This window comes from Carassius auratus, chromosome 25, assembly GCF_003368295.1.
Source record: "Carassius auratus strain Wakin chromosome 25, ASM336829v1, whole genome shotgun sequence".
NCBI lineage: Eukaryota > Metazoa > Chordata > Actinopteri > Cypriniformes > Cyprinidae > Carassius > Carassius auratus.
In genome coordinates, this window is record NC_039267.1 from 3,938,822 (window position 1) to 3,963,012 (window position 24,191).

At 35.9% G+C, this 24,191-nt stretch overlaps 3 protein-coding genes across 6 annotated transcripts in view; 2 read left to right on the plus strand and 1 right to left on the minus strand.

Moving 5' to 3' along the window:
* The window catches only part of LOC113043019 (transcriptional enhancer factor TEF-3-like), a 34,649-nt gene extending 31,634 nt beyond the window's left edge, over window positions 1-3,015 (plus strand). For 3 of the 4 annotated variants that reach the window (XM_026202109.1, XM_026202111.1, XM_026202112.1), the window contains one exon: window positions 2,280-3,014. In XM_026202109.1, the coding sequence (XP_026057894.1) occupies window positions 2,280-2,393 (114 nt within the window). In that variant the 3' untranslated portion in view covers window positions 2,394-3,014. Of the gene's footprint in view, window positions 1-2,279 lie in introns of all 4 variants that reach the window. The other variant, XM_026202110.1, reaches the window with a different exon arrangement.
* Window positions 3,016-6,546: 3,531 nt separating this feature from the next.
* LOC113042806 (MANSC domain-containing protein 4-like) lies at window positions 6,547-10,241 on the plus strand. Its single transcript, XM_026201806.1, has 5 exons — window positions 6,547-6,812; window positions 7,695-7,829; window positions 8,115-8,381; window positions 8,465-8,525; window positions 9,769-10,241. The coding sequence occupies exons 1-5, from the start codon at window positions 6,593-6,595 to the stop codon at window positions 10,163-10,165; spliced, it is 1,080 nt and encodes a 359-aa protein (XP_026057591.1). The 5' UTR covers window positions 6,547-6,592; the 3' UTR covers window positions 10,166-10,241.
* Window positions 10,242-13,174: 2,933 nt separating this feature from the next.
* Window positions 13,175-24,176, minus strand: mrps35 (mitochondrial ribosomal protein S35). Its single transcript, XM_026202113.1, has 8 exons — window positions 23,980-24,176; window positions 23,496-23,542; window positions 22,864-23,031; window positions 21,835-21,895; window positions 21,609-21,748; window positions 20,073-20,182; window positions 19,919-19,988; window positions 13,175-13,647 (listed from the first exon to the last, which is right to left on the minus strand). Exons 1-8 carry the CDS (start codon window positions 24,122-24,124, stop codon window positions 13,372-13,374), a joined length of 1,017 nt encoding a protein of 338 aa, XP_026057898.1. The 5' UTR covers window positions 24,125-24,176; the 3' UTR covers window positions 13,175-13,371.
* Window positions 24,177-24,191: the final 15 nt, after the last annotated feature.

Sequence of the window (24,191 nt, forward strand, 5' to 3'; positions counted from 1 at the left end):
GTTCACTTGCAGAATGCAAGCTTCTAGAGGCACATAAGTCTGAAGTAACGAATTTAGGTAAATGGGTGCAGAGCCAGTGGTAGTTTTGTAGGCAAACATCAATGCATTGAATTTTATGCGAGCAGCTATTGGAAGCCAGTGCAAATTGATAAACAGAGGTGTGACGTGTATTCTTTTGGCTCATTAAAAATTAATCTTGCTGCCGCGTTCTGAATTAATTGTAAAGGTTTGATAGAATTGGCTGGAAGACCTGCCAAGAGGGCATTGCAATAGTCCAGCTTGGACAGAACAAGAGCTTGAACAAGGAGTTGTGCAGCATGTTCCGAAAGAAAGGGCTTGATCTTCTTGATGTTGCATAAAGCAAATCTGCAGGATCGGACAGTTTTAGCAATGTGGTCTGAGAAAGTCAGCTGATCACCAATCATAACTCCAAGGCTTCTAGCTGTTTTTGAAGGAGTTATGGTTGATGTGCCTAACTTGATGGGGAAATTGTGATGAAACGATGGGTTTGCTGGAATCACAAGCAGTTCTGTCTTGGCAAAGTTGAGTTGAAGGTGATGGTCCATCATCCAGGAAGAAATGTCTGTTAGATAAGCTGATATGCGAGTAGCTACCGTCGGATCATCAGGATGGAATGAGAGGTAGAGTTGAGTGTCATCAGCATAGCAGTGGTATGAAAAGCCATGTTTCTGAATGACAGAACCTAATGATGCCATGTAGACAGAGAAGAGAAGTGGTCCAAGAACTGAGCCCTGAGGCACCCCAGTATTTATACGTATATACTATAAATACTATTGTTAAATTTGATTTTAAATATATTTTATTTGTATTTTATATCCCCAATTATACAGTCATTTTTACTAAAATAAAACAAACTAGACTTGTTGAATGATATTGCATTAAATTTATGGTTTCACACTAAAAACGATTAAAAAACTGTCGTATTTTGACAGCAATTATGATCAATTTAGTTTAGAGTAAAACTAAAACTCAAAACTGATTTTTAGCCTAAAAATCGACGAGAGCGCCAGACAGAGCAATTTTTTTCGATCACACAGTTGTCCTCATTGTGAAGTGATTCCTGCAGCTCAGCAGTAAGTGTGAGTTAATTCAGTTTAACATCAGCCGTCATTACAGACTCAAGACTGCTGAAGAAAAGAGAAATGAGGCTGTGACAACAGCTCCAGTGTGTGGGACGCGGCCCTCTGCCGAGACCCCGAAACAATGGGCCTCTCACCCGACACAGAGGGACCTCACACACAATCACCCGATTGAGTCCAAACGACTGACAGTGACGCACTCGGACCAAAACAACACTCTACATATGTCCTTATTCATGTAGTTCGCATTACAATTATATACTGAATATAGGCTATAATAAATAATATATGAATAGTACAGCAGCATATAGATAATGTAAATATATTAATAAAATCAATATTATCTACAAATAAAATGTATGTATATGATTATGTTTAAAGTGAGCCAACATTTCTCATACAATAATAAAATAGATTGATTTTTTTTTCATTTAAAATGTGAAATGTACAATTTAAGTAAAGGTGTAAATAAAGGGAACAATGTATAATATTGTATTATTTTGGAATGTGTAACATTGTATTTGATTAGGGATTTATTTTATATTACAATTTTATTATATTTCAAAAAATTGCAACAAATGCATTGCTAATATATTATTTTTTTCTTTTACATTTTATTTAAAATTATTTTCATTCATATTTATTATCATTACACTACAAAATAAGTTTTTGTAGTGTGTCATATATTAAATATGTATGTGTGTGTGTGTGTGTGTGTGTGTGTATGTGTTTATGTGTATGTGTATGTGTGTGTGTGTGTGTGTGTGTGTGTGTAAGTGTGTGTGCAGAAAGTGAGGCAACATTTGTCATGTTTCTTGATTCAAAAACTAAGATATTAATAATTAGTATTAGTAAAATATCCGACCCTGGGTCAGATATGCTTCATAAACCACATTCGCTGTCAATGATTTTGTAGGAGCCAAATTGTTTTATGTTTTGATGTTTAACGAATTGTGTTAAATTATAATCAACTCAATTTTGAACCGTTCATGGTTACATCCGTTCAAAGTTATTACTAAGAAAATAACTCGTACATTGTTTGTCTTCATAATGCTGCATCAAAATGAAAAGCTCCCTGTGCTTGGAGACACTTACACTCCCAGAGGATCAAATCAAGTGGATCCTGTGAGTGTAGCATGAAGTGCTGCTCGTTGACCAAACATTGTGTCTGTGTTGTAGGTGGTGACCAACAGAGACACTCTAGAGACCTTGCTATGCATCGCATACGTGTTTGAAGTGTCCACCAGCGAGCACGGAGCCCAGCATCACATCTACAGACTCGTCAAAGACTGAGAGCGAGCGTCTGAGCTCACTGATCTACAGACGCCGCGGCGCCCCCTCCTGGACGCAGCCCAGACTCCTGAAGGGGTCCCGAAGACACGCCGGGCACAGGACTCTCACAGGCACAAGCAGAGAATCTGCAGGAATGGCAAATCTGAATGTCATGACATTTGAATTTCTTTCTTTTGTATATTGAGAACGAAATGCATGAGAAAGTTCTTTGGTTTTTCTTCATTTCATCTCATTTTAGCCCCTAAGTGTTTGTATTAGTGTTTGTTACTCTGGGTGTGATGGTCACCTATTTGTTTTGTTTTTTACAAACCAAAAGTGGACAAACAGTAGTTTTTCATCATTTATCAGGACTAAGGTGAACGGCATAATGACTGAATGTTTAAGTGATGTGTTTTTTCGTAGATTTGCTATATTGTATTTATCAGATGTATTCTTGAATGTGGAAAACTTAAACTCTGTACTGGTCTGAGGAAGCCGGAAGATTCTGGGGGTTTTCTCCACAACAAGGGCTTGTAAAAAACAGAGATGTAACTGTGTAATTTTACGTGACAGCAGAATCAGGCAGTATGAAACAGTTTGATATTTGGAATAAAGAGTGTGTTATCCCTTTAAATTTATTATTTTGTTCTTCTGGTGCTCATATCAATTTCATTTCTTTCATTACTAGTTGTTAGTGTTTTATTTGCAAATGAAACATGCACTGCAGAGCAGTTTGTCCGTTTAGGGCTACTGTAGAAGTATGGTGGCGCAAAATAGCGACTCCCATGTAGGGGGCCCGTGGTGTACAGTGTGTAGATAGAAATTTCTCAGTCTAAGGTCGAAAAAAAGCAATGGTTCATTATGTAAGGTCTATGAAAACATATTTGTGTATATTACAGAGCAAGAACATACAGAGCATTTGTGGTTCAAAAGTGTATGAATATAATTTTTCGTAAAATAAGATTGTTTGCTAGATAAGGCTCCTATTTCCTCTGCTGGGATCGCTTAAGAGCCCTTTGAAAACTGCATTTTGACCTTCAAATCATTGGCCGCCTTCGAAGTCAACTATAGGGAGAAAAGTCCTGGATTGTGTTCCTCAAAAAAAAAAAAAAAAAAAATGGGGGTGAGTAAATCATCAAGATTTTCTATTCTGCAAACAAACTTATCCTTTAAGAAGACACATTGGATGAATATAGTAGAGATACAGTTTTTAGAGCCAGATTATTATTATTATTTAAAGTGAATGAATCTTCCTCAGAGGAGTGACAAAAACAGCAGCTCACTTCACTGTCTGACTTATAATATAACCACATCCATGTGTTAACTCATTAATCTGTTGCTTGCCATCTTCATATTTAATGAGAGAACTATAGTTTACAAAGTCGGGCATCACTTGTTATGATTTTCAAAGGCATAGACATATGTATACCAATATAGAGCGACTACTGATTGTTCAATAATTTGATTGAACAGTTAAGTGTCTGTTGTCTGCCGTTATGTCCCCACCAATGCCAAAATCAAACCCTCTCCCTTTGGGTTTTTGTGGCAAGGACTGAATCTTTTTCCGCTTTAGATGCTAAAATAAATGATTCTACGGAAGACACAGAAATAATATTTCCACCAAAAATATTAATGATTAACTTAATGATTTCTATCCTACATAAATAAAGTTGTTGTTTTAATGCTTAACAATCAAGAACAGTACACATAAAATAATACAAAAAAAGATAAACAATAATAACAAAAAAATTAAGTAAACACAAATAAAAAGGAAAACAAACGGGGTGTTTAATATATTACAAACAGAATTTTTTTTTTTATTAAAACTTATTTATCATTAAAGATAGGAAAAAAGTTAGAAAGATAAAGTTTAAAGCTGGAGTTTGAATATCTGCATCTGTGGATATTAAATTTAGCAAGAAGCAAAATCAGATTCACCAAATAAAACGGTTTCATTTTAGATTGTTCATACTCAATAAAACCCAACACTGTGTCCTTCCAAAACAGAGTGCATTCATTATAAATGTCATTTCTAATGAAAAATCTCTTTGTGAACGGACCAAAAGAGATGAACAACAGTTTCAAGAGTCATCACAAAAACAGCAACTAGAGGACATTTTTTTTCATGTAATGTTTCCACGATAGAACTTACGGAATATTTTGTAGCAACTCTCCTTTACTTTGTTAGTTAGTAAATAGGTATAAGGAAGCACCCACACTTTTTTTTCCTTAGCAAATGCATTATTACAATAAGCAGTCACAGATGGCAGAGTAATATTCTGCTGAAATAATGAACTAACTATCCTATTATTATTATTTTTGCATGGCTACATAAAAAAGTTATATTTATTTGTCCTGTCTAATCTGTTTGACGTCACAGCTCAAGTTTAGGAGCCATCAGCCAATCAGCATGAGTTTGAAGAGGCTCCTGCGTCATCTAGTGGTGGAAACATCTCTACTGAACGTCGCATGTCACTTCATCGGCTTGTTGCACATGATCACAACCTAAACTTTAAATATAATCATACTGTTCATCAACATATATTACTGTACTGACACTGAGAAAATATTAGCATCCTGACCCTGCAGGCTCCTAATGCACATGAAGAAGTCAAAATAAATGTCAGCGTTCTTAATAATGGCAAGGATTGATCTACTGAAGCCTGTTTAGTACACACAGCCAATGTTTCTGTCAAACTACGCCATTGCCCTTAAAATTCACCCGCTCCCTTGGGTTGGATTAGGCCTCCTCAGTGTGAAATGCTCGGCCTGACCTGGCAAACTCCAACGCTGATCCCGGCGCAACAACTTCACCTTGGCTCCGAGCGCTCATTCTCCAGCCAGTGTTTGCAGGATTCATAGATCTGCTGTATTTTGGAAAATGGAGTGTGAAAGCTACTCTGCTACCTGATCTAAGTCTCTTTTGGCAAACTTGCGGCTGTAACACACACAAACCGATGGGGAACATTGTATCAGCTCCTGTGATTCAGTTGGAATAATCCTCTCCGATTTCTCCAGAATGAATCAAACACTTCTCGTCTGAGGAACAAAGAGCCGTTGGTGCTCCACGGGGAAACTGTTGAGCAAATCTGGAAATTGTGTAAAATATTAATATTTATGAAAACATGTATTGGGAAATAGAAGATACTTGTTTGATTTATAGCTAGAGTGACTTTCAGGGGTGGTCAGCTTTTTAAAAAGAGGTTTGATCTTGACAAAACATTCAAATTCTTTGTGAATGTCTTTGGATAATGTGTTCAGGTCCTATATTAGTGTATAATACACATGCATATATATATATATATATATATATATATATATATATATATATATATATATATATATATATATAAGATAAGCATGCTAATTTATAAATAATATCATTAGATCTCATGCACAGCTTTTTTTTTGATGGTACATAAGTCATTTATCCAAATGTGGCCTATTTTTGGTGACCCTATATTTTGAATATCTCCTGCATGTGGAACAACTCTCTTTAGAGGGGACTTTACAATATAGCAAGACCTATTAAAACCCATTAATAGCGGTGCTAGGGTGAGGCAGAAAATAATTGTTGTTATTTTTGTTTTTTTTTGCTCACAAAAAGTATTCTCATAGCCTCATTTTTAATAAAATTATGATTGAACCACTGATGACATATGGACTGTTTTAACGACGTTCTTGCTACTTTTCTGGACATTAAATGTAGAAGGACCAATGCTGTCTATGGAGGTTCAGAGAGCTCTCGGATTTCATCACAAATATCTTAATTTGTGTTGTAAAGATGAATGTATGTCTTAAGGGTTTGGAGAGAGAAATTAAAGGGCGAGTAGGCTAATTAAAGACAGTATTTTCATTCTCAACTATCAACTATTCAGCTTAATGTTAATACAAAAAAAGCTTAATTTGCATAGCATTGCAAATGCAGTTTGTAGCTATATTTTGAAAAGAACAAAATGAATAAACAAATAAACATGTTTTGGAAAATCGCCATTTGAGAAGTTAGGGTTATTTAGAATATTTATTTATCTGTGCACGAATAAATGAATGAACGTGGAGGAGGGAATAAACGATGTGCTCTCGCTCGCCTCAAGCGCGTTCATGATCACCACACACCTGTTACCTGCGCAGGTTCCGCTCACCTGCGCCAGAAACAGCACGAGCGCTTCACAACATGACTTGACTTTCCAGCCTCGCGGACAGGACGAACGACTCGCGCGATGACCGTCCCATGGAGTTTGCTGTGGATTCTGGGTTTGATCTGCTCTTCGGACTCCAGCTGCTCTCCGACATCTTACTATAAGAGCTGCTGGATCCGCAGATATCCAGGACTGTATGTGGACATAGAGGAATCTCAGCGCAGAGGAGCCCACATCCTGAAGCTTTATCAGGAGGAGTCTGCGGTCAAGTGCAGCAGAGCCTGCTGCCTCACGCGAAACTGTGAGTCTAATGCTTTAAAATGTAGAATTGACCACCTAAAGTAGCACCTAGAACTAAACAAATTGTCTGAATGTCCATCAAAACATCAAACCAAGTGGCATTTATTTGAAAGAAAGACAGTACAGGCTCACTTCACTTCACACAAAAAGTTTGATTTTATACATTATGTAACAATTGTGTTAACTAGAGTTTGTTTGTGGTTAGTTCAGTTGAAAATGTTGATAATTAATGTTATTCTCTACACTTGTGTGAACCTGAGGAGGACTGACTCCATACATCTACTAAAAATCACCGAAACACCAGCTGATTCCCACACATTGAGATTAAAAAATGAAGAAAAGTGATGGTTATAGATAAAAAATATTAATTTGCAATCACGCTCATTATTTAGTGACGAAGTGTGTGTTAAAAATGCATTTTGTCTTCAGTTTGAACATCACGTATATACTGTTTAAAGCCTCACAAATGTATTTTTGTGAAATGTTTAGCTTGAGAAAATATAAAATAATAAATACCATTTTTTCCCCATTTATTATTTTGCAAGATGCTTTTAGCAACTTCCAAATCAGGAACAACACAAGCAATTAGTCATAAAAGTCAACAATATTCATATTTAAGAGCATAAGTTGTAGAGGTAAAATGCTTTATGTAGTCATTATTGTAATGGAAAATAAATTTTGAGAAATTTGTTTCTTAAATAAATTATTGATTATGCATGTAAGTTATAATGACCTATTATCATTTTGACTTAATAATAAAAACGTGAACAACTGTTTATTAATAAAAGTGATTGCACAAATCTATATTTTTTAAGTATAAGTCACAATCTTCAACTATGAAAGATTTCGTTAATGGACTTTACCTTATGAATTGCATGTACAGTCTCCTGCAACCTGGCTGTGTATCATTTCAACACCACTCAGGACAGTGTGAACTGCTTTCATCTTCAATGTCCGAACCTTGAGAGCTGCATTCCTCACCACAGAGGAAATGTCATCCTCTATAATGTCACTAAAGGTGAGAAACTGCACACCAAAATCTACTCTGGTTAGAGGAAATTTAAAACCACGATGATCTTTCCTTTTCTTTTAATGATGATCGCATCATTGCCTACATTAAAAGCCTTCAAACATAAAAAGACCAAACTTCTTTTCTATGCAAGACATAATTTGAAGCCAGAACAGAATTACTGTGTGCATTTTAGTATTCTGTACATTCCCTGAGTTTACATATTCATTTGAATAGGATAAAGCTAGTTTATAAATGATCTGATTGAGATATTTGTTGCTGGATGTGTCGCAGGTGTGGATCCTGATCTGTTGGTTTTCGGGAAGTACTTCACCACCAACGTGCGTGTGCTGCCTCACATGTCCTCCTCACGACTCAATGTATCAGAGCCGCTGACCTCTGACAAGCGTCAGTTCAACTATCCCCCCAACCCACCCGTCCGTTCAATCAGTCCTGCATCCACTAGCACGAAAACACCCACAACCCCCCAACAAACCACTCGCGCTGTTCCTACTGTGCATCAAGTACAACAAACCCTCCCTCGATGTACTACAACACAGGGTACAACTACTCAAAACACGTCAGAACACGTTATATCAACTACGTCAGCGCCTAAAATGGACTCTACACTCAATCCCCAACAGACGACTTCTACGTCACAGGGAGCATTGATAAACATGCGTCATACGACCACCTCTCCGACGGGTGAACCTGATACAATAACTGATACTTTAAACCAAAGAATCCCAACCCCCTCGCCTGTTTATTTAACCACAGCCCACCCAAGCTCTACAATTGACTTCTTTGACTCTACTTTGACCTCTATCCCAACCAACAAAGCTCTAAGTTCCTCAACTACCCAACAAACTGTGGGACTAAAAACTACAGTTATACAGGTTACAAACTCTTTGGCGATGGCTTCTGAAATGGCTATGCAATCTGCAAGTTCCTCAACTACTTTGAGATTAAAAACTACAGCTTCACAGAATACAAACTCTTTGGTAATGCCTTCCCAAGACACCGTGCAATCTTCAAGTTCCTCAACTATCCAACAGTCTTTGGGAGTAAAAACTACATCTCTACAGAAAACAAACTCTTTGGTGACTGTTTCCCAAGAATCAATGCAATCTTCAAGTTCCTCAACTACCCAACAGTCTTTGGGACTAAAAACTACATCTCTACAGAAAACAAACTCTTTGGTGACAGTTTCCCAAGAATCAATGCAATCTTCAAGTTCCTCAACTACCCAACAGTCTTTGGGACTAAAAACTACAACTCTACAGAATACAAACACTTTGGCGACGGCTTTTCAAGACACTAGGCATTCTTCAAGTTCCTCACCTACTCAACAGCATTTGGGATTACAAACTTCAACTCTACAGACTACAAACACATTGGCATCTCAAAAGTCTTTGAAATATTTTACCAAGGTCATGACAAGTACCCGACAACCCTTACACCAAACTACAGAGCAAGCTACTTCGCTTTATAAGTCCAAATTAGAAGAGTATCCAAAAACAACAGTGCAAAAAACTGTTAAGACTTATGCACCTTTACAATCTGAAGCAACAACTACCACGAAACCCTTAACTTCTGCAAACGTTCCTTTACAAACATTGACCCAAATTACAGCTGCATATACGACAATAGAATCTAAAACTGCTCAAAGCACATCAGAGACCAAAATGGGCTCTACACCCAATTCCCAAAAGACGACTACTACATCAAAGTGGACAACCATAGACCCTTTAACTTCTACAGTTGTTCCCTTACAAACCTCAACACAAACTACCCCTGCATATGAGACGTCTACATGGCATTTACAAACCCCAACCCAAACTTCAACTCTATCCCAATCAAAAGAGACAACTAGCAGTGACACAAGAACCTTGCAGATCTCAACCACAACGAATCCTACAATCAACACATATGGTTCTACAACCCCCAGATACCTGACCCTAAGTTTCACACACACTCGACTGGTCAACTCCGCAACCACCAGTAGCTTGAGTTCTTCTCTAACTGCCCCAACTAGCAGCATGGTGGACAGTCAACCGTACCCCAATGACACGAAGGGTTACATCAGCCGGAACATCACTACAGGTGATGCACCTCAAACTGGTGGGGATGGAGGCTTGATGTCAGTGTGGCATTTCGCGGCCAACACTGTACTGGTGTCTTTAGCGACCTGCGCTACCATCACATTCTGCTGCTGTTGTTCGGTGTTTGTGGCTCTGAGCTGGAGAGGCCGGAGGCGTCGGAAGGGCAGGTACAGGACAAATCTGAGGTGCAAGAGAGGATCAATGAGACTCATCAAATACGTCATTGTAAGAGAAAGTTCGTAAAAAGCGTAGTTCTTCACATCTGGCACTGGGTTGGGTTGCAACAGCTGTTTTTAAGCTCTTACTTACATTGAAACATAAAGTCCACACTAGAGTCTTAGCTATTAGCTTGTTTGTAACTCTATTCATTTGCACCATTTGTTCTAAAGGCAGCTCGTAGGTTGTAAGCTGTCCGTAAAGTAATGCACAGTTGTATAATATGACATTTATCTTCAGTGATCCATTAGAAGCCTTCACATTATGTGAGCAGAAGTTAAAGTTTATCACAACTACCTTTTTTACATGCAACAAACAGTAATCATGGATAACAAAGGTATTTTTAAACATAGTTTAACGTAATATTCTTTCTCTTAAAATGTAAATGTCATTATTATTATGTCTAGGGGATTGAAGTCTATCAGGTTATACATGAGCTTATTGATGCAATTCAGTCAATTTGCCATTTTATTCTAACCGTTACTACAAGTCAGAGGCTTCTGTAAATATTTAGGGTAAATTTACACAACAAGGTTGTAGAACAAAATGGAAGAGTTTGCCGAAATGTGTTTTTGAAACGTTTTGTGTACTGACAACAATGTTGTCCAAACATCACACGGATCCACAAAATTGACTAAAACGCTGTATTATGCATGCATGGCCAGTAGTTAGCGATGTCGCTTTGTAAAGAAACTCACGCGTGCCAATAGACTGAGCACGTAATATGTATGCGCATGACTTCACAGTTTTCACAAAGTTGTGTTTTTATCATTTAAAGGGAGATGATAATGTTGTCATTTGGAAAAAATTGCCGTTTGAAACAATGAAAAAAAAAGTAAAACCCCCAAAAAACATTGCTGTGTAAATGAGCAGCCAAAACGCATGAAGTTTTCAGATTCGTGTAAATGCCCCCGTAATTTATATATAATCTTTTGCTTCAACTAAGCTTAATGGTGCAATGCAAAAATATTTGGCAGTGCATAACTTTAGTGAATCTTTATATAAACACTAGGCTAAGTTGTAATTTATGCACAGCTGGTGCAATTTTGCCCCTGGAGGAAAAAAGTCCTGCAGAGTTTATCCAATCCTAATCAAACATACCTGAACAAGCTAATCTTTGATATTACCAGAAAATTGAAAGATGATGAGTTTTATAGAAGTTGGAGAGTACAGTGGCACTCCAGGCCCAGATTTGGAGAACACAGGCATAACCAGTTGATCATGTTTTGTAGATGCTGCTAAAATTTAATATGGTTTCATTTAAACTTAAGGTGAATGTGCTAAAAACCATCCATCCATGGACTATCAAAAACAAACGTTAGTATTTCGTGAGCATTTGAGGATTCGCCAGAGGACTTCAAAATGTCACCATGAGCATTTCTGTAAAATATAAAAGTTAAACCGTTGTGAAGATTGATTTTAGTTTTTCAAAACCTAGTAAACTGACTTAATTTATTCTGCCATCTGCTTTCGAAGACAGCACGGAAGATGGAGTCTCATAAGTGATTGATTTTGAATGCTCTACATGGGCAGAATCTCACAATTTATTCTTATAGACTTTTGTGTTGTTTGCTGAGCTAATGCTCTTAAACTATGGGGTAAACAGTCCATTTAAGTTGGATTTAACTATATTTCAAACATTATATTGGATATTAAAGTAGTTAAAATTAATGTATAAATAAGTGATTTCTTTTGTTTCTTTTCACCGAGTTTGGTTGCGATGCATTCTGGGAATTTGCATTTGCAAAAAATACATGCTGCTTTAAAATTTGGCCAAAACAAGGCATCATAGAAGTCTGCACTATGATGCATTTAAATTCTACCTATGAAGGCTATGTTTTGGTTCAGATTTGGTGTATTTTCAAGCAAGAGCTTGTTTTAGAAAGTGAATGCATGATGAAAGCATGTATTTTATGGAAGTATTAGTGAAGAACTGTCTTTCTTGGACAGTTTTGTGCATGTAAAGCCTTATACAGATTTATATTTATATATAGTTTATATTTTAATTCTACCTTTAAAGTCTTATTTTTGGATGCACTTGAGTGAAAACCGACTCTGCAAACACTCGTCCAGTCGAGAACACCCAACAGTTTTGTTCCAAAAAGCAGTTTGTTGCTAAGTGCTTTAAGATGCGCAAGACCGCCGCCGCTCTCCATGTCCAAATGGAAGCGGCCGGAAGCTCTCGCAGAGGAGTTCGGTTTCTGCTTTCCCAGAAGTGACAGCTCAGAGCAGGAACTAATGGAGTGCAGGGGTATTTTTACTAGATGCTGGCTCAAAGCGTCCTTTCAGTGGGGTGCTGTAATGGCACCTGATGCCTCATCGAGGGAATGTTTTGTGTGGGTCTGAGTGTGCGGAGATTGTGTTTAATGTTCTATAGATCATTTTTCAAGATATGAAATGAACTGACCCAGTTTATATAAAGTAAACTACACATTTACGGTGTCGGATATTCAGATTTATAAGATATTTTGTCATGTACTCATCCAAGTCTCATTCAAACCTGCATTATTTTATTTTTCATGAAATAAAAAGAGAACTTATTGAAGAAAATCTCAATTTTCATTTGCGGTCTCTCTCTCTCACTTTTTTAAAATATTGTTTTTATGATGTTGCATTGCAGTCAGTTTTGTTTTGTCCCATAATTTAATCTGTTATCTATGAAAGCCTAATTCTGCAAAAGAATGAAAAACGTTTCACCCCCCCTTTTTTTATCATCCTCTCAAAATTCTGATAAAAAAAAAGAAAAAAAGAATTGTGAGATGTGAACTCAGAATTCAAACTTTTTTCTTACAATTTAGGTTTACATCTCAGAATTTACTTTTCTCAGAACTACAAGTTCACAATTGCAAAAAAAAAAAAAAAAAAAAAAAAAATGAATCGTAAAACGAAAAAGTTGCATTTACCAATTTATGGCAGAAACAGGCTCTTAACTGATAGCATTTTCGATAGAACTTTTTATTGTACCTTTAGAAGACAGAAGCTTCAATAGTCTTGTTTTGTTTTTCATAAAAAAAAAAAAAACGAAGCTGAAATTGGTTAAGGTTGCCCATTAATTGTCATTAATTTATTTTTCGTGAATATAGCAGACTTTTGCATATAATAAAAAAAAAAACATCAAAATGATGAGAACATTGCATGGCTCACTGGTGGAAAAAACGCCACCTTAGTGCTTTTAGTTTTCCCCAACACATTTTTAATATGCAATTCTACATGTATATTCTCTATAAGGCAGCTCAGATATTAAAGAGCTTCTTCACAGCCTCTTTATACTTGTGCAGATTTTCCTCGGTCTCTCCCTCGTTCTTCAGCCTGAGCATGGTGTCTCTGTACTCCTGCACCACCGGCTGCCCCAGCAGCTCCTCCCTGGTTCCCTCCTCCACCTCATCCTTCGCTCCAAGCGCTCGCATGCGCAGGAGGGTGTCCAGAACCTTCTTTTGGGACGGACTGTCTTCCCACTCGTACTCCTCCATATCCGCACGCGTCTTTTCCTGCTCCCACGCCTCAGTTTTCTGTAAAACAGCGGCATGACAAAAACAGCTTTAAAAGACTGATAGTGAAAATGATTGACTGATCAAGTGGAAGATGTTTGGTGTGCACTCTCAGATGTGTTGATGTGTTTTACCAAATGCAGTGGGGGAAATGATGAATGTACGATTATGATTGCTGCAATCGTCAGATTGTACAATTTGACCCAAATGAAATTAGGTGAAAGCAAAAGCACACTGTGCAACATCAGCAGTCTTTTACTCCTGTGACTGTATGGGATTACATTTAACATGAAGAAACATCAAGTCTCCACTGTATGGGAACATGTGACCCTGGAGCACAAAATCTGTCAGAAGTCAGAAGTAGCAAGGGTATATTTGAAGCAATAGCCAAAAAAAAAAAAAAAAAAAAAAAATTGTGAGGGTCAAAAATCATGAAAATATTTTGTAAATTTCCAATTTTTTTTGCACCCTCAGATTCCAGATTTTCAAATAGTTGTATCTCAGCCAATTTTTTTCCAGACATCAACAAAAAGCCTATTTATTCAGCTATCAGATGATGTATAAATAAAAAAAAAAAAAAAAAGACCTTTATAAAAAATGTTTGAATATATTTAAAAATAAATGCTTTATTTCCTTAATTTTTGACTTTTCAAATCAATCTAAATTATATTTTTATTGTTAAAACCTTCACTTTAAAATACTTTGCCCCAAAAGTGTATACAAAAATGGCCATATATATATATATATATATACATATTAAATATTTATCACATTTTCAGTCTAAATATATTTATATTTTTACATATTAAATATTTATCACATTTTCAATCTAATATATTTATATTTTTACATATTAAATATTTATCACATTTTCAATCTAAATATATTTATATTTTTACATTTAGCATTTACTCAAGTGTATACTAAGATTAGAAATGTATTTTCATGCACTTTAAAAAAATATATTTTAGCATTGAATGGTTTCAACAAAATATCTATTTCCTTAAACTGCATTATTTACAACATATATTTAAAAATAGATTTTAAAATGCATTATTTTTAGTTATATTTTTTATTCTATTATCTAATATTATTAAACACTAAAGTGTTTAACAATGCTTATTCGTTGTTACGAAAACAATATTCAAAGAATGCAAAATAAGCAGATATTTACACTGCACATCACATAGACAATCGAGTTTCCTGCAATTGCAATTTTGACCATCCTCACAGAAGCACCAACTTCACTGAAGACTGAGATTCAGCATAAAAGCGATGAATCGAGAGCATGTGACACTAAACGATCAAGACTTAAAATATCATCTTCTGCCTAAAGAAGTGATCTGATGACACAAATGTCAAAAGCACATTTAAACCCAACCTAGACTAAGATCGTTTAAGCATTGAAAACAAACGATACTTTTTGACCGGCTGAGGAATTCTGGCACGATAAAAATGCCAAGCTGATTTGGAAAGGAACTGCTGTAATAAACACGGCTACTTAAACTCGACGAGCGGCTCAGATTTCACTGAAAACATCAAGAGACGCCGCTCAACATTTGCTTAAGTGAGCAAACTTTTAAAGACAGCTCGAGTTTGATAAGAACCCTTGGAATCCCTCCTTTGCCTGAGACTACATTTTCCCAATACTTGCCATCCTCAGTGACAAAAGCGTCTTTGTGTGCATGAAGGCCTCTGGTGCAGGTGCTTCAGACTAATGACTATCAATACAGGGCATGCACACACAAACCAATCCCTTTCCAAACGTCCTCCATTCCTCTGCTCAAATCAGCCGGCCGCAGGGCACTACTTAGGGAGCGACTGATGGATGCATTCGCTGGTTTCTACAGAGATGAAGGTGGTTTGGCCAGATCGTGAGGATTTGATTAGGACTGTTGACCCAAATGATTCAATTTAGCCGAAGAGGCAAATCAAACGGTTTGCGACTAATTGATGAGATTGGCCTTTCACTGGAGAGAATAGGAGTGTGATTGAGGACCTGACTGAAGACATGAAGACGCTCGTGGTTTGAGAGCGGAGCTGAACGGTTAACCGCTCTGACGCCCGGAAAGAAAAATATGAGCTCTTCTGTTCAAGAAACACCAAAACCAAGCGCTAAAGTCGATGTGAAATCAATATATAAACCCCATTTTTGGAAAAGACTTTATTCAACTGAAAAAAGTGACGTTTCACCACATAAATGGGAAAAAGTTTAATAAAAATTATTATATGCATTTGTATTCAGCCCAAATAAATGTTATTATCAGAAATGTATTTTTTTCCCCCACATTTGTAATATATTTTAGCATTTTAAACTAAATGTTTTACATTTGAAAAATGTATTTCCATAAACTGCATTTTTTATGAAAAATACTTGGCAGCCCAGATTTTCGCTCAAGAAATATATTGCTAATATAAGTACATATAACATGTTTAGAAGTTTTAGTTATTTATATTTCCAACATTTACTCCAAATATATGTTAGGATTGGAAACACATCTTATTGCACATTATGTAATACATTTCAGCATTTGAAGGTTTTTGTTTTGTTTTTGTACAAGTTGCATTGTATACAAGGCCTACGTTTGTAAAACTTTTTCTTGGTCAGCAGGCAAAATAAAATGCTAATATAGTTTTTAAAGTATTTTTATATTCTTTAGTTTACTATATTTACCACAAATGTATTGTAAGGCTGGAAAAATTTGTTTTTGAGGACATTTTGTAAAATATTTGAGCATTTGAGGGTTTAAAGCTGCGGTAGGGAACGCTTATTATAGACATTTTTCTACATTTTGAACACAAACAAAGTTACGGAGCGCAGCTCTGATTGGTTGTTTTTTACCGGGAGCGGATGACTTTCTGCAAATGGCAATAGGTCCACTGGGAGGAGCCAGAGGAGCTTGATTTTTTCACAGATTATCTGTCTCATATTCTACTGTCAGGACATAATGACAGGTTTAACAAATATGTCAAAAATATTTTTTTACAAAAGTTCCCTACAGCACCTTTAAATTAAATTTTAGATAAAAAAAAAATATATTTCTATTTATTTAATAAAGTCCCTTTGTTGCCATTTAAATATAGGCTATAGCTAGTATAGATATGCATAAGTATATTTTGCTAAGTTTTAGTTAAATTAAATTCTAAAATATATGTAAAATGTGCATTATGCATTCTAAAATGTAAATTTTTTTGTAATATGTTTTAGTATTTGTTTTAAACAAAATGCATTTTAAATGAGGAAAATGTAATCCACAAGTATCCCAATGCATTTCCATGAAGTCGAGCTGTATCATTGATTTATTTTGCCGTTTGGCCACCCTAATGCACCGCATTACAATCACGTGCTGTGATGACTTCACGACGCATTAAAAACCAAATGAAATGGAAAAAAGGGGTGATATTTAACCTGTGGAAACACACCCAGGCCACATTTGTTCCAAAACCTCTTCCAGTCAATGTGAACACAGTTTGAATGGATTATCCTGTGGCCGTATTGGCAGCTAAATCAGGTCTTGGAGATACAATCACCCTCGTGGTCTGAAACAATCAGCTGCTTTGTGGCGAACCGCCCCCCTCCCGTTCCCACCCGACGTCACTCTACCCCGTCCTGAGCGCTCCGAGCCGCTACTGTGCTAGCCATTGTGCTAGCGAAAGGCCAGCGGACACCGTTACACTTCCCAACCAGGATGGCAAACAAAGCTGGAGCGTGGCTCTCGGCCAGGCTTCTCAGTGAAGCTCAGAACACAGTCACACAATACCAAAGCCAGCTAGAGCATGATGGGAAAATGCACACATCTTGAGCATTTCTTTGCATTTTATAGACACCCGATCCATTATTGTTATATTTTTGTGTTCGACCTTGTCTGAATCTAAAGATCATGTTCTTTACTCCTCAAAGACGCTTTAAGAAGATCATCTGCGTAGGAAGCCCTCAGTTTGCCGACTTTGAGAAGTTCAAGTGTATAGATTACACCGCTCTAGTCTTAATCTGTGTTTTATCAAAAAGCGCTTGCTAATTCGTCCTCTGTTGTGCTAATGAGGTGAATCATGTGACACTCAAAGGTTACTAAACGCTTTTTCGAGTCTCGCTTAATTCACAAAGGAAACTGTCACATTACATCTGTTGTCAATTAAACAGCCGCTCTCAACTTTGATCGTGACCTCGGTGGAAGCGGAGACGGTTCTTCTGCGCAGATATGACGTGAATTATTGATGACGCGCTTCATCCTGCTGTAATGAGAATCTTCTGAGCCACCGCCAACTGCTTTTTCCAATGGAATCTAACTGTCAGCCAATCAGATGCTTCCATTCAGCCGCCGTTTCCACTCTCGGGTTGCTCATTGGGTGAGACAGCTGTCAATCATCTGATCAGGTAGATAATCATGACACTGTCTGAGTGATGGATTGCTTTGGTTTCACCACTAAATGTGATCAAGCTCAAGGTAAGAATTAAAACTTAACTAAAAATTTAAAACAAATGACCTTTTTAATAGTTTTTTTCACACCAATTTAACATTTAAAAACAAGCCCCCTCATAAAAAAAAAAAAAATATTTATATATATATTTTTTACATATAACTGCTAATATATTGTAAAATATATTTACAAACATACATTTTAGTTGCAATTGTTTTCTTACTTTAATTTCAAAAATACATTAAAAAAAATAAATGCATTTTGCATTTAGCAAAAATTTATTTTAAGATAAAAAATATATATTTTCTTGCACATTTTGTAGTACATTTTAGTATTTTGAAGGCTTTTAAATATATTTTAATTATAAAATATGAATTGCCTTAAGCTTCACGGTTTACAACATATATTTATCATATATTTGAAATATATTTGTCACTATAAAGACTTTATATTTTAAAATAAAAATAATAATTATAAATAATTTTAGTCAAATATTATATATAAATAAGTGACATTTTCATTTCTACTTTTCAGGCCTGAAAATAAATAAATGAATAAAGTTCCAGGTTTAATTCCAAACTGATTTCAAATTCAGGAAAAAGATGTAAAAACCCAAAGTGCACCGTCACTGTTGTGGATTCCCAGCCTTTATTCAGGCCCCCCTCGTCCTATTGTTTAATGTCATCCCACAGGGGGTCTCTCTCGGTCATGGAAATCCACCCCGCTGCCGGCGGGACCCCACTGAAACTTTCATAAGAGTTCAGGTACAATAGAGATATGAAATATTGATGTGTTCAGACATCAGAGAGACTCAAACACACGAGCACGGAGAACACATCACCCTCCATCAGACAGAAGTCAATGCACTGATCCAGAAATCACAATGATTCCTGCTAACGCAAGCATCACTATTTTGTCATAAATTACTCCATTTATGCCATTAGAACAAAAGTGAATTGACACTTGAAATATATGATATTATTGCTAACATTATACTACTTTGCCACCCTTAAGAAATATATTATGTATATTATATATATATATATATATATATATATATATATATATATATATATATATATATATATATATATATTATTTTTATTAGATTTAGTTTTGTATAAATACATCATATATATATATATATATATATTTTTTTTTTTTATATATACACACAAACATGTATAACTGTTTAGTACTTTATACAAAAAATGAAATCAAGTGGTGACTGATATTGATACTGATATAGATACTATGCATCTCAATTACTGTTGACTATTTCAACATCTACAGGGATAGTTTTCTCCATGCACAATGTTTTATTTCATGCAAATTTTGACCTGCATATATATTTCTTGACTGTTTTCATGAAATCCCCCCTGTAGCATGGAAATCCTTCCCTACTGAGTAGATATTAGGGCTGCCAAAATCGCTGGATATCTAAATTTGAATTATGTACTAAAATATTCGAATTTTAAAAGGCATAATTTCAGTTAGAGGGGGAAAAAAAGGGCATAAGAGAGCGCATCGAGCAAAATATTACTAATGCACGTTTATACAAAGCATTAAAATAACATGACTATAACACATGCAAAATATTTATTAACCATATATAATCAAGTTGCTTCAAAACAGCATCATGTATGCGTTACGTTTTTGCATTCGAATGTGGATTTTTATTTTAAATTCGACCGATATTCAAAAATGTACAGCCCCAGTAGATATGATCTTAAACACGGAACCTATCCAGACTTGTACATGGCAGCTAATAAAGCACAAAAATGCATCTCATTTCAGCTTGCTGGAAAAAGTAGAAATGGCATAGAAATGTGAGTGCATCTGAAGTAATGTGGAGGGTTGCAGACAGACTCACCCAGGACTCGTGGTAAAGCACGGTGAGGAGGTACATGGCATAATCATAATTCTGCTTCCTCAGTGGGCAACTACAATCACACACACACACATATATCTTTAATGCATAAGAAATGAGGAGTAAAACCCCCAGAATGTGTCTCCATGTGACGCACCTGTCTGTGGTGATGGTGAGTGTGTCGGTGTCTTTGCAGTATCGCTCTTCACTGAGTTTGATCATCTTCTTTCTGGCGTGATCATCCAGATTCAAGCTGGACAGCTTCACCTGCAAAGGCAGAAATATTATTAACTGCATTTCTTAATTAAGGACAATGTTTAAATGGTTAAAAATGCTTCATTTTTGAGGGTACAATACAGTATAGTCCGATAGTAAACACTGATAGGATGATCAGGACCCTGCTTATTATCTCCTGATGTATTCATTGAAATAACAAAATTTTATGAAATAAAATGAATTCAATATGACAAAAACGCATGCAATCACTAATATACTTTTTTTTTTATGAAACCCGAAAACGTCTATAAACTTCAATATCAAATAGTTTTATAAATTGTATTAAAATATATTTTATTTAAAATAATAATAAACTATAATAGATTCTTGATACTAAAATAACATGCACAGAAAATAAAATGACAAAAACACAACAAAATCATTAAAACAGAAAACAAAAATGTAAGCTTAAACACTTATCAATAAATTGCATGTAAAAATAAAAAAATGTATAATAAATAAAAAAAATATGAATAGGGATACAAAATAACAAATAGTCAATGAAAAGCACAGAAAATCACTAAATCTTTAAACAAACAAACAAAAAAAATCTAAATATAATTAATAATATAAATATTATAACTAACAACTGAAGTTTTTATTATAATATTTTCTATTTATTTAATATTGTGTTAAAGTTTATTTGTATTCATTTCCCAGTCTTAAAGGTTCATCAAAGGACAACACGTCGTCCCTTAATCCAAACCTTCAGCATTTCTCCAGCAATCATGTTCACTTGGCGTTCCTCCAGTCATCTTGGACATACTTTCTATTAAATCTCATTCTTATAAACTACAAACCCTCAAAAGGCACCATCTTTAATGCACAACTCTGCTCGTCACAAACACAACCGAGCGTGGTCACTAACTTCCCTCACTCTCTCAAAGAACAAAACAATGGTGCACAATGATGCACTATCGCTGGACTTATCTGGGGTTTTCTGGCTGTCGCGGTAAAAAAATGAATGGGGGAGGAGGGGGGAGACCCTCATCCCGTAAATCTGCCCTTTGATCCCCTTCACATCCAGCCCTAATCCAACGGGATTAACCTCAGATTCCCGGTTTTTCAGGCAGATGGTGAGAGATTTATGATAAATCACACATCTCAGATTATAAATGAAGAGAGAGTATACTGTCGAACCAATGAGGTCATCATGCACGTCTTCAAGTGACAGCATTTCATTGATTTATTAATAATCTGGAATGTTTATGCTCATTTAATTCTCCTGTATTTTTGTCATGTGCTACTAAGAGGAGACAGTATGGGCAGAAAAACAGTCCACATCATGCATATTTTTTTTCATATAAGTACCTAGAGTTTTGACAGTAAATGTCTAGTCCATTTCAGAGCATATTCTGTCCAAAAACACCGATTTAGACAGAAATGCATGAATTTGTTCCCAATCAAACAGACGTACCTTCAGTGTCACTATTCTCGCGTCTGGGTTTCGCAGTGACAATCCAGCCGATACGAACTCCTTGCTCTGCACCTGGATTGGGAAACGCTTCATGCATTTCTCATCCGAGTCCAGGGCAGACGGCCACTCCGTACAGAACTCTGCACATATTAAACAGGGAAAACTTTTATGAATCTTTATCTTTTTTTCTGCTGTCCATTATTGAAAACTGAAAAAATAAACTCACGCTTCAGGGCCTCACAGTGCTTCTTAATAGCAACAGGGGTTAAGTGTAAAAAGTTTGGGATCTGAAAGACATCAAAGCATGGGATCAAAAAAAAAGGGTTTTCACTAATATCACGTTTTATTCGTAAAATTCTAAACATTTCTGTTCAAAGAGACTGACCTTATAGATATGCTCTGCCATGCACATCATAATGCACACACAGGCTTTCTGCAGGTCTTATGAATGTGCATTTAAGACTTTTTAAGACCAAGTAAAGAAAAATGAAGGAGGAATTTCAATGGAACAAACTGTGTTTTGCATTAGCCACACTTCACAGTTGTCAACTTCCAGCAGGACTCCATTATTTTTGTAATTCGTTTTAATTCAATGAATGGGCTTAATAAGCTCAAACACTGGAGTATGAAAATAAATCGTATTGTAGCTTGAGATTGCTCTGAATAAAAAAAAAAAAAAAGTGTTTATCTGTATTTTTGTCTTCCAGTGCAAATATCTTAAGATTCTTACATCAAGATATTTACTTTTGAACAAAAATGACATAAGAAATCTTGTTTTCTCAGAAAGAGTGTCAAAATGAAGCGAGTTTATGATTAAAACAAGAACAAATCTGCCAAAGAACTCTGAAAAAAACAAGTTCTCATAGCTGACTGAAACACAACCGTTCTAGTTTTGAGCATAAACTTGCTTAATTGTGTTTAATTTCTCACAAAACCAAGACTTCATATGTTTAATTTGCATCTCAAATGTGTCTTGACTCAAGGACGTTGAAATGAACAATGAGGAAGATATTGTTTTATTTTATTGTATTTTTTTGCAGTGCATGCAACGTGTAATGCCATGCATTTATGAATTCAAGGCTTTCTGCTGCAATTTAAGACCTTCTCAGACCTTAATTTGAGGAATGACAAATTAAGATTTGAAGACCAGCAGAAACCTCCCAAAATAAAAGCATATTGTACACTACACTTCTGCATGAGTTTGCTTATTTTATTTTATTTTTTTTAATGTAGGTAATTGAAAAGACTTGCTCACCTTTATCAGTTCCAGGTTGCCCTTCTTGGCAGGTGGTACTCCTCTCTTCACGGGATATCCCATCCGCACCGGCAGAGGAACGGCGGCCGGTTTGAACGACGCTGCAGTGGGATAAACAGCTGTCCAGTCCTGATCCACAGCCATCCGCTCGCTCCTGGGCTCCCCAGCCTGTGCAATTAACACTAATACTATTTACCAGATTCATAAAGATAGATCAGACCACAGATCATCTGCATTATGATTACAGTGGCATGCAAAAGTTTGAGAACCCCTTGCAGAATCTGTGAAAATGTGAATAATTTTAACAAAATAAGAGAGATCATACTAAACGCAAAAAAATTCCGGGAAACATGCAAGTATCTTCTGTTGCTTACAAAGGGCTAAACTAAATGGAACTAACTAAATGGAAAAAAATTATATTTCAACAAAAAAGAAAAATTTTCATCGTGTTCAAAAGTTTTCACCCCCCATTGCTTAATGCATCTTGTTACTTACTCAGGACAGTCCTAAATAAAAATAACATGCATTTAGTATGATCTCTCTTATTTTGTTAAAATTATTCACATTTTCACAGATTCTGCAAGGGATTCCTAAACTTTTGCATGCCACTGTATGTGAAGTGTAATAATAACCTGTCTCTTTGACCTCCGCTGACCCCGAACACCTCGGCCTGAGGCTTCTGTAATCACATTTTGGACATTTTTCAATTAGTAAAGTCATACTGATATAATATTAGGCCATAAAAAAAACAACAACAACAACAACAAAAACATTTTATTTAAATACACCATACCAGACGCGCAATTAACCCTGAAACAAATGGTACAATGACAGTGTCAATTTATAATACCACGGTTACAGCTCAATCTTTTTTATTTTTTTTTATTTACAACCATACTTACTTAGTTAGTCAACGAATACCATGGTAGTACTATGGTACTTGTCCAAAAAGACGGTAAGATTTGTTAGTTAAATGTAATATTTCATTTTAGGAATGTAATGACATATTTTCGCTATAATAATAATAATAATAATAATAATGATAATAATTGTAATCCCTTTGTAGCGCTCCGTAATCCTGTAAATAGATTAAATAACAGATAATACGAGTTTTACCGGTTTCTGTGGCCACAGCGCTGGATGAGCGGACAGAGGAGATTGAAATCCTCCTGTTGAATGAAATTAAGCTGTATATTCCATTAATATTAGAGTTTATTTTGTATAAGGAGGACAGCGCAGGGTGAGTGATGGACGCAGCCATGATGGAAAAACCTGCAGCGTGACTACGGCGGCCCGGATGGACGCAAATAAAGCGAAGGGCAAATCGT

What these genes read in the sequence shown, in the direction of transcription:
- LOC113042806 (XM_026201806.1), top strand. Translation starts at nt 6,593, where the DNA reads ATGACCGTCCCATGGAGTTTGCTGTGGATTCTGGGTTTGATCTGCTCT. An exon ending in CCTCTATAATGTCACTAAAG is followed by an intron (nt 7,830 to 8,114) that starts GTGAGAAACTGC and finishes GATGTGTCGCAG; the next exon opens with GTGTGGATCCTGATCTGTTG. An exon ending in TACGACCACCTCTCCGACGG is followed by an intron (nt 8,526 to 9,768) that starts GTGAACCTGATA and finishes TACAACCCCCAG; the next exon opens with ATACCTGACCCTAAGTTTCA.
- mrps35 (XM_026202113.1), bottom strand. Translation starts at nt 24,124, where the DNA reads ATGGCTGCGTCCATCACTCACCCTGCGCTGTCCTCCTTATACAAAATA. An exon ending in AGCGGAGGTCAAAGAGACAG is followed by an intron (nt 23,032 to 23,495) that starts GTTATTATTACA and finishes TTAATTGCACAG; the next exon opens with GCTGGGGAGCCCAGGAGCGA. An exon ending in GCAACCTGGAACTGATAAAG is followed by an intron (nt 21,896 to 22,863) that starts GTGAGCAAGTCT and finishes GATGTCTTTCAG; the next exon opens with ATCCCAAACTTTTTACACTT.